The 14,030-nt window shown below is 42.3% G+C and overlaps 1 protein-coding gene across 1 annotated transcript; it reads left to right on the plus strand.

The window, feature by feature from the left end:
• The first annotated feature begins 4,690 nt into the window (after window positions 1–4,690).
• On the plus strand, window positions 4,691–9,652 carry LOC112542796 (uncharacterized). The gene is made up of 2 exons (XM_025176464.2): window positions 4,691–5,080; window positions 7,766–9,652. Exon 2 carries the CDS (start codon window positions 7,808–7,810, stop codon window positions 8,930–8,932), a length of 1,125 nt encoding a protein of 374 aa, XP_025032232.1. The 5' UTR covers window positions 4,691–5,080; window positions 7,766–7,807; the 3' UTR covers window positions 8,933–9,652.
• The last annotated feature ends 4,378 nt before the right edge of the window (window positions 9,653–14,030 follow it).

Genomic DNA, 14,030 nt, shown 5'->3' on the forward strand with positions numbered 1-14,030 from the left:
TTTTCATACCTTGCAGGTCCTTCCACAATGTTCTTCCAATTTCTTTCCCTTGACTTTTTGTGGTTTGCTAAGAACTTCAGGAGTCTGGAGTTCAAGCTGCATTTAGTTACCTGCAGAACCTGATAAGAGATTAAAAGGGAGGGGGGAGGAAAGGGAGCTGAAACTATCTAAAGAAAGGGGAGAGGTCTGGATTCTTGAAAAACTAGAAGCATGACTTCAATGTTTTTAAAATAATTTTATCTTCTGGCAAACCAAGCTTCTTAGCATGTATGTATGTATGTGTATATGTATATACAGTGGTAACTCAGTTCACGAACTTAATTTGTTCCACGATTCTGGTCGCGAACCAAATTGGTCGCGAACCAAATCAGATTTCCCCATAAGGTTCAGTGTAAATAAGCTTAATCCGTTCTGACCCCTACGAACGTGGTCATGAACCGAATTGGTCGCCAACCAAATCAAATTTTCCCATAAGGTTCAATGTAAATATGGTTAATCCATTCTGAACCATATGTATTTTTTTTTAACCACAAAAATATGGAACAAAGTACAGGCGATCTCACCTAGAGGAAGCCACGACCACGTGTCAGAGCAGGGAAGATGGCTGCGGGTCGTGTTCATCACCCGATGCTGAGTTTGCGAACGGAAGCAAACTTTTGCGAACGCTGCTGTTCATGAACCGAATTGTTCATGAACAGAAGCGTTCATGAACCGAGGTATTACTGTATATATATAAGGTCTTAGTTAAAAATAAGTAAAACATGGGAAATTGGTATGTTGCAAAATAAAGCGCCAGCCCCCAACATTATCTTTCCTTTTGAAAAATATTCAAAAAGCAGAATATGCTTCTAGCATAACACTAAACCAGTATCAAACTATTTTTGAATATTGTTGTGGAATAGCACTAAACTCTTGTCGAAACTAAGTCCAACTATCAGCTAATAATCAATTTCCATTTTAAAGTACCCATGGAAACACTTGCTCAAAACCAGAGGGAGTTGTAGCAGATGGCTAAATTAGCCTAGACATCTGTCAAAATTCACTGAAACAAAGGTAGAAGAGTCTACCAACTCCGGCCTTATATGCGCTCCAAATTCATGGCAGCGAGATCAAATTAACTCTGACCCTATTGGCTTTTTTTTCACAAGGTCCTGAAGACGTGGCTGTGTTCCTAGACATGAGGGTCAGAGTGCCAGCTGGAGCCTGTCAAATGGTTGTATAGATGGTTCTTTCTGTTGTTGTTTTTTACATAGCTGCCCTTTGTCTATTTATTTTGTACTTTTTGGAGTTTCCTGTTGGTTTTGTACTGTTGGTAGCCACCCAGAGTCACTTGTCTGAGATGGGCAGCCATGTAAATTGAATAAAATAAATAAATAAAACATTATAAATATCTATGGTGCAATATAATAACATTGGCCAGTCTTATTACGGTGGCAAGATAAGGACTGCAAGTTGGGGCCAGCAAATTTTTGGATAGTCTGGTTTAACTCATCTGGAGAAAGAATCCTTTGAAATTAATATGGTACGCAATGCTTTGTTTGGAACCATGCTCACCCGTGTAGAAAAAAGGTTAGTGGGTGGGGAGGGAGGCAGGATGGTGGGCAACATCACCAGTTTGCCTGATGGGAAAAGAGTATTTTATGACTGGCCAAACCCAAGAAAACAGCTATTTCATGAATGAGTAAGCTCCCCTCCCCATCATAGTCATTTAGGGATAATGGTATGACACGGTTTTAAAATCCCATGTGTCCTCCAATCCAAAGACTGGAAGATTTGGAAAAGAGCTGGTAGGTGCACCCACATGCTGCATGTGGCCCTACGTCACTGCTGTTGCAGGTCTAGTGCATCTGCAGAGTAGGTGGATCAGCAAATTAAATCATTTGCGGGGAGATCAGGGGTGTTTGGTGAAAATGGGAACCTCGGAGGCTTAAGGTTGCTCCTCAAAAAACAACCCAAATATGCCCATTTGGAATACCTTTAGGACAGTGTTTCTCAATCTTGGCAATGTGTGGACTTCAACTCCTAGAATCTAAAGCCTAGTTTTAGGAGGCACTAGAGGTACCTTCAGTTCAAGGCACCGATTTTGTTCCCTAACCCTGCCTGAAATGCTTCCCCAAAGTAAAAAAAAAATGGGCCAAAGGTTTGACTATGTTTGGCCTGGCCATGTTATGGTGTAACTAGTAACATCCCATGTAGTCCCTGAATGCAAAAAGCAAAGCTAAAACACAGATTTGAAAGTGTGACCCTCGGCCACAAGAATATTGCCAAGCCTTGAGTTGCAGCAGCCTCCTTGCAATGGGGGTCCTCTCAGGGAAGCAGAACCTATGGCCAGGATATCTAAGGTTGTTCATCTTTGCCAAAATCAGAAGAAAAAACTCCAAGAAAACAATTGTGCTCATGAACACAGGATGCCCCTATGAGGAATTAACAATACAGTATATGAGCCCAATAGGGCAGGGATTTAATTGGGGATATGGGGCAGCTGCTGATAGCACATGCAAGAAAATAATAACTAAAAGAGGAATAAAACCACACAGATGTTTACATATCACTTTAAGCAATGACTTTTCTAACCATAATAAGTTGAATAAACCACAATCGTCTGAGTTAAAGCACAATGCTAAGCCTCAGATGTACCACACTGCTGCTTGGTGTATTGTGTGAAGCCAGCAAAAGGGGTGGACCATAGGACAGTGTTGTCCAAACTTGGCCACTTTAAGATGAGTGGACTTCAACTCCCAGAATTCCAGAATTCTGGCTGGGGAATTCTGGGAGTTGAAGTCCACTCATCTTAAAGTGGCCAAGTTTGGACAACACTGCCATAGGACAAATAAGATGCAACCTTCACCCTGAAGGTACAGACCCATGCAATGCTATACACTTCTATTACAGGTAGTCCTCACTTAATGACTGCCCTGTTTAGTGATTGTTCGAAGTTGTGATGGCACTGAAAAAATAGTGACCAATCCTTGCATTTACAACCATTGCAGTATCTCTGTGGTCACGTGATTGCCATTTGCAGGCTTCACAACCAGCTTCGGACAGTGAGAGTCAATGGAGAAACCAGCAGTGGAATTGCAAGTCACAGTCACATGATGTCTCATTTAACAACCTGCACTGACTCACTTAACAACTGAATGGGAAGTGACATACGTCCATCACAGACATATGATGTTTCACTTAGAAACTTCATCGCTTAGTAATGGAGTTGCCGGTCCCAGTTGTGGTTGCTAAGCAAGGACTACCTGTATATTTTGCCCTTGTTCACCTTTCTAAGCTATAATGCTAACAGACTGTAACCTTTTCTTACCATCTTGATCAGATAGGTGCCATCATAATTTTCAGCTTTTTTTCTTAGGTTGTTTGCCTTTAGGGTTTTTTTTAAAGAACTGAACACATATTCTTGTATTATTACATTTATTTTGAAAGTATCAAATCATGCTACTAAGCTGTAAGAAAAGGGGGTGGGTGGCACAGGTCGTATTTTCCTGTTGCAAAGGACTGCATTCACATGAAGCAACAGCAACATCATCATCTTTGCCCAGCATTCTCAAAGGAGAGAGACCAATGTACAGGTGTCCCTCATAGTAAACAGAGCAAAATTGCCGCTTCGGGGATGTCATAGTACCTGGCCGCAATTACACGATTGAGGCCCCACTCCTTTTCAATATGCAGTGGGCTGCCATCTTGACCTTTTTTTTATGCCCCTCTCCCCTTGGATGATCCTAGAAGGCCACAACTTCTTATCTATCACATCAGAGTACAGGATATGGAACACGGAAATCCTGTAATGGTTAATGCAGAAGCAACCCAGATCCATTGTTGTGACCTGCAAATCTATTGGCTGTATTTGTCAATACACTGAATCTTTAATGAGCTGCATAAGGTGATCTCACATAACATGCCAGGCTGACCTGAAATGCAGTTCCCCCTGAAATCCATGTGGGCCCCACCCTGATGGCTGTTTCCCCAGGCCCTGGGCTAAGATGTTTGGGGCCCCTTGTTGCATTTGCTTGTCTTGATTTTGGTGACGTTGGTAGAGATTCACCATCTTGTTCTCTACCTTTTCTGTTTTCTGTTATATTTTTAATCTGACATGTTTGTGCTGTGAGTCACCCAGAGATGGTCTGGATCGAAATAAATAAATAGCCTGTGGCTGATTTGTGTGTGGTGGGAAGATAGTCAATGCCAATTTCAGATTCCCTCTAAGAGCCTTAGCAGGTGGTAGCCCCTGGCCAACTCTGGCTGGACTCATAAGCTAAACGTGATTGGATGGAGATGTCCAAAAACCTCTAGAGGAAGGCAGTAACAAAGCCTTTTCATAAAGTTGCCAGGAAAACTACATGGATAGATCCATGTAATAACAAAGAGTCAAGCTTACCTCAATGGGGGTCATTCCTTTTACCTGTCATTTAAATAGGGAATCACATATTGTACTATGCCATTAAATGATGTACTTGGTCTTGGCACAGAGCAGTGTTTCTCAATGTTGGCAACTTTAAGATGTGTGGACTTCAACCCCCAGAATTCCCCCAGCCAGGGGAATTCTGAGGGTTGAAGTCCACACATCTTAAAGCTGCCAAGGTTGAGAAACACTGGCATACAGTAAAGGAATGTGTAAACCCAGCCAATGATGGTTCATTCCAGAAATGGTTAAATCATGGTTTAGCATGATGTTTAGTCCCTAGATCTCCCCTTTCCAAAGCGCTACGTAAGGTGGGAAACCATGACTGGGCAAGCGAAGGGGTAGCTACTGTCTATCCCACTTAAAGGTGCAAGGTGGCAACGCCTCTGGCAGCGGGGACCCCTGCCCACTCAGTTTGTTCGCTGTTCCTGGTGTCCCCTTCTCTTGACCAATCGGTAGCACTAGGACCCAGGAGCCGCTCCTGAATGGAGGAATCGTTCTCTCCGCCGGGTCCCTCGGCTGGGTCCATACGCCTCCCGGATGCCCAGCTAAGGCGAGCCAGGCTCTATTGTTCTGCAGCGGCCGGGCTGAGAGGCTTCCCAGCAGACGCTCATCTCCCCACCCGCTGCCGGCCCATTGAAACCCTCCGCTGCCGCAGATCACAATGCAAAACAGGTAATAGCTGCTGCTCGGGTCTTCTGGATGGGCTGGGTAGCGTCCTTCCCTTCAGCCCGCATAGCCCGAGGCAGAATTGCGGGGTGGGGGAGGCTTAAAGCTTGGACCGCTTAGCTGCAGGCTGGGGGCGCAAGGAGGAAGGGAAGGGTAGTCTTGGATATTTGTGATGGATGAGAAACAGTCTCATTGCTACGAATCCTCTGCCTTTGGCGACCCTGTTGAAAGAATAAGGGATAGAGGAAAAATGGATTTCTTTTTAAAAAGTAAAATACAATTTTTATAGGACATTTTCCCCCTTTTGAGGGATGCTGCGGATCGAGACTGTTTGGAAACATTCTCGTGTGTGTGTGTGTGTGTGTGTGGTTTTTTAAACCCATCTGTCGCAAGTGCTTCATTGTGCTGTTCCAGCTGATGAAGGAAAGGCACTCAGCACATGCCCAGAGGTGCTCTCTCCCCTGTTGTGGGGAAAAAAAATATCAAGCCTGAAATGACACACACTCAAGACAGCAGTCGGGCTCCTTCTAGAATTTCTTAGGGGAGACTAGAAAACGTATTGGTCTGATTGTGACAAGGGCTCAGTTCAGGTTAAGCAATGAAAATGGGTATTTTGCTACAGCTGGGTCACGTGAATTTAGCTGGAAGTAGTGCATGCATTCCTTGACTTTTCCTGTGTAGGAAATGTGTAGGATTGGTAGACTGTGAACAAAAATGTATTTGATGGTGCAAAGTGGAAGGGACTTTCTTATCCAAATCAGATTGACTGCAACATTTGTAACCTATGCTCCCTATTTTCATTCTCTCACTGACTTTGCCTTCCCACATCTTTATTTCCAGTAGAGGATGCTGCTGGATTTTAATGTGTGTTTGTTTAGAAAAGTGCAAAGGAATGGATTTGGCAACTTCACAGCATGATTTCTTTAAGATTAATCACCTAGAATTAAGAGGGGTTTTTTTTGAACATTTATAAATGTTCAAAATCCCAGTGTAAATCTGATAATGGAAACATTTAAAATTACCAGAAATTGAGTGCAACTCTGAATTCTATTTCAGAAAGACTAGAATCTGAAGTTATTAGTAGATACTTGGAGACTGTATAAAAATGCATATCCCGTCTTTCCTCTAGGAGTTCAAGCTGGTGCAAATGGGAGTCTTATTTTATTTTCACAATAACTTTGCGAGGTAGGCTGGACTGAAAAATTGGCCCAAAGTCTCCTCAGCACCAATCCAGCATTTACTCTATCACTAAACATGTACAATACTGATATTCTAGCACTGGGGGTGGGAGGGGGGAAGAGGGTGGCTATTTAAAATTGGACTCCAAAGCAAAAGGATCTTTGATTTAGCCCCTGATTAGAGCTTTGAGAGATATCTGCTATATTTGTCTCAAGGTATATGCAGGACTAGATCTAAGCAAAGATGAGAAACCAGACTTTTGCAAATGACATTCATTGCAATTTGGGAAGAGTTAGTAGTCTCCAAGTAATTCTGGGAATTACAGTTTTTGAGAATTAGGACACAAGTTTAGTATCTGCATCGCTCTCTGTAACATCTGTAAACTACTTTATTCTACTTGCAAAAGTGTGATAAATTTTGTAGAGTATGTGTGCACAAGCCTTCAGTGTAAAGAAAAGAAAACAAGTCAAGGTTACACAAATAAATTTTCCAAATTGCTTCTATCCCTGGGCTGCTTCTTTGCATAATGGAGCACATACTTTCTTGCATTTTATTTGAAGTAGCTCCCTGCTCTACTTCCTTACAATTGTTACCCTAAGTGTGCTTTAGAAGCTGGAGAAAAACTAACTATACTCTTGTACCAAACTGTGAAAAAGATAGGATGGTTAAAAAGTGTGGTACAAATGTTATGGCCCATCAAATTAGCCCTGGCTCCTGGTGAATACAAGAAAAAATATTGCAGTTTTCTTAGCAAATATTTTTCAGAAGTGTCTTGCCGGAAACTTTTTCCTAAAGCTGAGAGAGAGGGACTAGCCCAAAGTCACCCAGTTGGCTTTCATGCCTGAGGCAGGACTAGAAGTCACAGTCTCCCAACTTCTAATTTAATACCTGTAACCACTATACCAGATTGGCTTGTATTATAAACAAAGTCTTTCTTGTGAGTACAATAAAAAATCACAGATGTTCATGCAAATACCATGACTACCTTGCATTCCCAGAGGTGTGCTGCAGATGTGTAGGTTTCTGCTCACAAGTGTAAAGCAAACATTTGCATGCAGACATTTGCATTCACAAGAAAATATATTATCTGAACAGATAATTCCAAGCTGTTGCATCCGTGCTTGTGTGCATTATCACGCCAACAATTTTCTAGACATTTTGAAAGAACTCTATGAATAAATAATGAGCGATTTGGCTTTTATTTTACCTCACTTTGGAGCAAGCATTACACTTGATAAAAGTGCTGAAGAATTTAAGTTTAGTAATAGCTTGCAAGGCGTGATGTATCTTGAGCAAGTTTACATGAAAGCGAGTCCCACTGAATCTTAGTTAAATTTGGCATTACTGGGCTCTTAGCTGCTTTGGTGCTTTTTACCACTATAATTCTGGAAGGAATATTTTGAAAGTATTCTCATGACTCGGTGCAAAGATGACAGTGTGTTAAAGTGATAGTGTGCATTTCGTGGGTGGGGGTAGTTCCTCATAGTTCTTACTGTTCTCCCATTTCTACAGCGATGTCCCTGTAGCTGATTGCACTCTTGTTCCTGGTGCCCAATGGAGCCATCTCACAGGTGGCATGTCGACAGGGGTGATGGGCATCCAGCGGAGCTGCAAGCAAAGGCTCGGGTACTGGTGCCAGGAGGGAGTACTTGGTCGAGAATGGAAAACCATGGTGGCAACAGGCTTGAGAACCAGGTGATAGAAAGTTGCCCCCCAGCTCCTTGGGATCACTATATGCAGGCCCCGCTCAGCAGTGATGTCACCCAGCACCAAGTGGCTATAGAAGACAGGCCTCCCCATCCTGAGATCTACAGCATTGCCCTGTGGGGTCCCAAGCTGCATTCTGCACTTACTAGACACAGAGGAGGAAGGTCTAACGCACAAGCCTCTGCTCCAAACTCTAAGCATCTGGGTCCAGCAGGAGAGGGAGATGCCACCGACGAGGGGTCCCTGGTGCTGATTGATGCGGAAGGGGTGCCCCACACTGTGTCACGGCAGGAAGTGGAGCTGGCGGGACAAATGCAGTCTTCAGAGCCTGAGTTGCTAGCTTCTGCTCCACCGCCACGACAGCTGTACTTCTGTCCCATTTGCCTGCGGACATTCCTCTATCAGTCTGACCTGGAGCGCCATAGCATCACCCATTCAGAGAGCAAGCCGTATGTGTGCCGTGAGTGTGGCAAGGCCTTCAAGCGTTCCTCGCACCTTCAGCGGCACAAGCATATCCACACAGGCGAGCGGCCCTTCAGCTGCCCCGTTTGCCGCAAGGGTTTCCGAGAATCCGGCGAACTGTTGCGTCACCAGCGAGTCCATACTGGGGAGAAGCCCTATCAGTGCCAGATCTGTCGACTGCGCTTTACAGAACGTAATACCCTCCGCCGGCATGCCAAGCGCAAGCATGCCCGCGAGACCTACTATCAACGCTCTGTGGAGGAGGGAGGGGGCAGCTGGACTACAGCGGGGGACTGGGAATCAGAAGTGGTGGCAGGAAGTGGGGACTGGGGAACAGAGGAGCTTGGGAGCGGCTGGAGCAGTGAACCAGTGGAAGACTGGGTTGGGAGTGGGAATCACTGGAGGGAAGCTGCAGAAGGTGAGGTGGGAAGCATTCCTGTAGCCATGACACAGATGTTAGAGATGGAACACATCAAGAATAAAGACAAACCTGGGATTCAACCCCCGTAAATATGCAGAAGTTGGGGAGACAGACCAGGGACGGTGAAGGATCTGCAAATAAGTTTGTCCTACAGTTATCTATTGGGACTTCATACTTGCGTTGAAACATTGTCTCTGTAAGAAAGGACATGAAACTGAAGGAGGGATCTACTCCTAGAACTGTTCTACAGTGTTAAAGCCCTTCAAATAGCACTGTATGGGCATCACCAAAGACTAGAGAATGCTATTGGTGGCAGGGAATCAAGGCTGCCCCCTTTTGAACAATTGTACCACAATATCCAGAGCTGCTATGGGGCTAGGGGAACACTTCATGTTTTAATTCTCTCGCAGGTGGAAACAAAACAGAGAATGCTGTTTTCTTAAGTTTCTTGTGGTTTCCCTGAAGAATTGGTGCAGGGAAAGTTGTGTTCCTCTTACAATTGTACCAAACAAAATATTGATACATGATGATCCTCTGTAAAATGAATTGCCACCCTCTGACTGCTTTTTGTTTTTCTTTAAAATTCATATCCGTGCAATGCGGCATATTCCATTTGCAAACACTTTAATGAATTAACATATGCAAAACAGCACTGCCTTTTTTCTTTTCTTCATATTCCACTTTCTCATTTAGACTGCTCTCCACTCCCTGTAGCCTGTAATGATAATGCTTGGGCCTAGAACAGCTTTCTTAACCTAGTGCCCTCCAGAAATTATCAACTTCAATTTCTCCAGCAATGTTGGGAGGCAAAACTTCTGGAGGGCACTTGGTTTAGGAAAGTCCCCTGACCTAGAGCTTGAGAGAGCAGGAAGAGATAAACCTGGATACATGTGTGGTTATTCAACTTTTCTTTTTCCTTTTGTGCTTAATAAGTGTTGGGGGAACAAGCTAAAACTTCATGGATAGGCTGAGATCCAGCTTGCAAACATATTTTTGAAAAACTGAGGAAATTAAAAGGAAATACAAGATGAAATCTACATCCAGGCATTCCTTCTTTGTAAAGAAGCCTATTCTCTGCAGCTGGATCTTTACACAAACTTTGAATCCATTGAAATCAGTCAGAATTACTTTTAAATAACTACTTTCACCTGATCCAGAATAATAGCATTGAGACAAAGAATGATCAAGGCAGATATGCTAGCACTTCAATGGAAGCACAAATGTACATTGTCATGTCTCCTGAACAAATCGAAAAATTATTCTCTAGTGTTGTCAATACTATTATGAATTCCTAGCCCTTTCACAGAATTGTATTTTCAAGATTATTTGAAGGGGAATAGGAAGCTATTTGTAATGCAAAGCTGCCACAAGCTGTGAGATTCTCAAAATTTTTATTGCAAATATTATTCAGCAAATAATGTCCAAATCTTTCCCTTTACATATAGAGGAATCGGTCTTCTCTATAATGCTCTAGTTTTAAAGTCAAGCAGATTAAAAAGAATTGGAGAGTGTAAGTTTACATGCACATTCTTTAATATGTAAAAATTGAAAAATAAGGAAAAGACTGTCTGGCTATTTCAGATAATTGCTGTCACTGATCCAAGTCCTGGTCCAATCAAGATGTATTAGTAAGGAAATAAAATGGCAGGGGAAGTGTTTTGACTCTTGTCAAAATGTAGTTATAGCTTCCTGGACCAAACGTAAGAAATTTCATAATGCAGTTGCCATGAGACTATGCGTATGCTGCTCCTAACAAGAGATTAGCATTGTGTCTCTGAGTGTAGGATCTGGGTCTTTCTGAGGGAGAGTACAGTTGTTGGATTCTTTTACTTCTGTTAAAAGCATTAGGCTTTTGATACAAGAAAAGGACAATTTCTGCAAAATAGAGACATAAGAATATATCACAAGACCTGCACTTAATGTGTATAGATTTGATCATGTATATTTATTTATTTATTTATTTATTTATTTTGTCACGTTTATATAGCCGCCCATCTCACACAAAGTGACTCCGGGCGGTGTACAACAATTAAATAAAATAAGTGAATAAAAATAAGCATTATAAAAAGATTAAAAGTTATTATAATAAAAGCATTATCACAAATTTTTAAAAAATTAAAAAATGTATATGGTCTGCAATATTTTTTAAAGGATAGGTTCTTTTCCCTTCCAGGGCTTGCATTTCACAGAATCTCAAATCTGCCCATGCACAATACTGCACAGCAAACATTCAAGGACCTGTATGCAAGGTCACACAAATATTGTCTATGTTACTTGTTTAGAAATGGCTGCCATTCTTTTGGGGGGAATCATAGTTATAGACTGAATCTCTATTTTATCCATGCACATGCATTGTTTGTTGCAATGCTGTTTCCTTTTTAATCAGTTTTCTTTACACCTAAGCAGTAATCTGTGTGAGAGGAACTTGAGTTGAACTTGTGTGGCATTTGTTCAACATTACAAACCATTTCTCTGCAAAGCCATTTGTGGCTCTGGTGATTTCATTTCCACAGCACTGCAGAGCATTCCAGATGATGGTTTGCAGAGCAACTTAAAGAAAATAGAGTGACAGCCTAATGCACTAGGTGAGCCACAAATGCTTCATAACACAGAATGGCTGTCGGAAAGATTTAGGTTACATTCAAATGCTTGTCTGAAATGGACCCAAAGCGATGTTAAAGGAGGAGTTATAGGAGTCGGAGGTCGGCTGGCTACTTGTAGCATCAAGCAAATGTGCCTGAATCTCCTACTTCACCAAAGAGAAGACCAGTGGCTTGGTTTATGCAATTTATACAGAGTAAGAGACTGTGAATTCTCCCTCTCAATTTTTTTTTTTTTTACATTTCCAAAATTGCATTTAGAGTCATAACTACTTGTAGCTGAAAATACAAAACAGGGATCAGAGGAAGGATTCTGTACAGATAAGCTTCTCGAAAACAAGTATGTGTATGTCTGTCGTCATGTCTGAGTACCTGTGATTAGCAAATTCAAACGAGCAATGCAACATCTATTCATAAAAAGGTCTCCCATCTCTGTTTTGTTAGGAGGGTCCAAATCATGTCTTTGTGTTTAAAAAGCCAAGATTTTAACAGTACTGATTATGTCAGCAGTTCCTATAAGTGCTGTTATCAAGGCCATTTCTATTCTCCTTTGTATAGAGTATGATATGAGAGGAGAAAGTATGTGCAAATTCCCTCTCTGAAAAATTACACCACTTTTCTTTTTACCAGTGAGAATTATATTTGGCACTGGCAGCTAACCTGGAACTGGTAAATAAGGCAAATGAACTCTTCCAGCAGTGAGTATATAAAAGCCCAATCCCTTGATTTTTTTTTTTTTTTGGACTAGCACCACCAGAGATGAAAATAGTCAACTTCTGAAGGCTGAGTAGCCCTGTAAACACACGACACCCTATTTCATTGAAGGCATGTTGTCCACCCTGCTACATTTCCGTCCAACAGTATTGCTGCTTTTTCCATCAAATAGGCTCCCTCTCTGCCACACGCGCGCACACACACACACCAGCAAACAGCATCTGAGTGGGAGGAATGGAGTCCAGCTTTGCCTTGAACTACCTCCAGGGTTCTCTTGTTGCCCAGGCCTCCAAGTTATCTTTGTTGCCATGGAGACCACCTTGAGCACAGAGTTGGTTTGTTCCAAGCAGAATCTTTGTTAAGAAGGGCCTCAAGGCCTTGGGTGTTGTGAAGGCTGCGGGAGGATTAAGCAAAAAAACCCACACTATCTCATTCCTGGCTTTTTTCTCTTAGCTGCGGCAATATGAATGGCTGAAAAGCAGGAAAACAAAATAATGGATGCAGGATTCTGTGTTCATCTTAGTGCAACACGCCATGGAAGGTTCCACTCACGCCAGCTGTTTCTCATGAGAAGTGGCCCAAGACATCTGTTCAGCAGCTGGTCCAGTCCACACCTCGTCCTTAAGGATAACTCCCCATTTAAACTCCTTTTGAATTTGGTTGTGAGATAGTGAATGTTTCCTTTTTTTAAAAAAGGAAGAGAAATGATCCTTGCAGGGTTTCCTGTGGTGTAGCAACTGATACCAGAAGGGCCATATTTACGTTAAAAAAAGGGACCAAGCTTTTGATTGCAGATTTTTGGCCATCTTGTTGACTTTTTTGACCCACCTGCAAATACACACACCCTGATGCCCCTGGTCATAGCGCTATGTGGCTGGAGTAACTGTTATGACAGCCAAGGGAAAAGTGATCTGCTCTGGAGGAAGCTCCCTACCTTGATACTTGATCAGGGATGGATGCAAGGCTGATGCTCATCAACTGCTGTAGTAGGCATGCAGGCACCACATCCTAAAGCAGAGATGGGAAACCTATGGCCCCATGGCCCAAGAAGCTCCCACATCCCATTTTTGTGGTCCTCGCAGCCCCCACTGACCACAACTGCTGAAAACTGACACCAGTTTCCTGCAATTTTGGATTGAGAAATAGATGAAAATAGTAATACAAGGCCTAAAATAGGTATGTCACCAATTAAAAACAAAGGAAAATCCTAACTCTTCCTACAACCAAGCCATTTGAGGTGGCCATGCCCATTTTACCATTCTCAGGCTCCCCCCAAATGTTTAAATGTGGTTCTTGGCCACCCCAAAATTGCCCAACTCTTTATCAAAGGAACTGAGATAAAGATGTCCTAAATCTAGTGACAGCTACTTTTAGCCTTCTATAACCCCTTTCTCAGCACACCGCCCCCCCCCCCGAAAGCACAAAGAAAAATATAGCAATGAGAGATGTTTTAAAAAGCTTTGGATTGTCTCTTTTACAATACTTTTATCTGTATTTATAACTGCATTATTATTTGTGTCTGCTGCCTTGAGAGTCCAATTTGGGGGCTTAATGGTGGATTAAATATCCAAAAATAAACAGAATAAAATTCCTCACAGATTTTCTCTGTTTGTGGAAAAGATATAGTGCCAGTTAATGCATGTTTCCATCTGAGGTGCCAGACTTCATGATATCATGCCCACAGATTCTTATGCTTTAAGAACAGGTGGAAAATTAAGAAAAAAATGGTATGAGAAAAAGTGTATTATTGATTATATCAAAAGTCCCAGCAGGTTTTGGAGGAATAGCTCTTTGTCAGGGGTCTGAAAAAAAAGATGAAGTTACACGTTTACAATGTATGAAATGAGTTTCAAATATGCCTAAAGCATATATT

Source organism: Python bivittatus, unplaced genomic scaffold (assembly GCF_059951505.1).
Source record: "Python bivittatus isolate LINGU-HERP-01145 unplaced genomic scaffold, Pbiv_v1 ctg000440_np1212, whole genome shotgun sequence".
NCBI classification, from domain to species: Eukaryota; Metazoa; Chordata; class Lepidosauria; order Squamata; family Pythonidae; genus Python; species Python bivittatus.

What these genes read in the sequence shown, in the direction of transcription:
- LOC112542796 (XM_025176464.2), top strand. Translation starts at nt 7,808, where the DNA reads ATGGAGCCATCTCACAGGTGGCATGTCGACAGGGGTGATGGGCATCCA.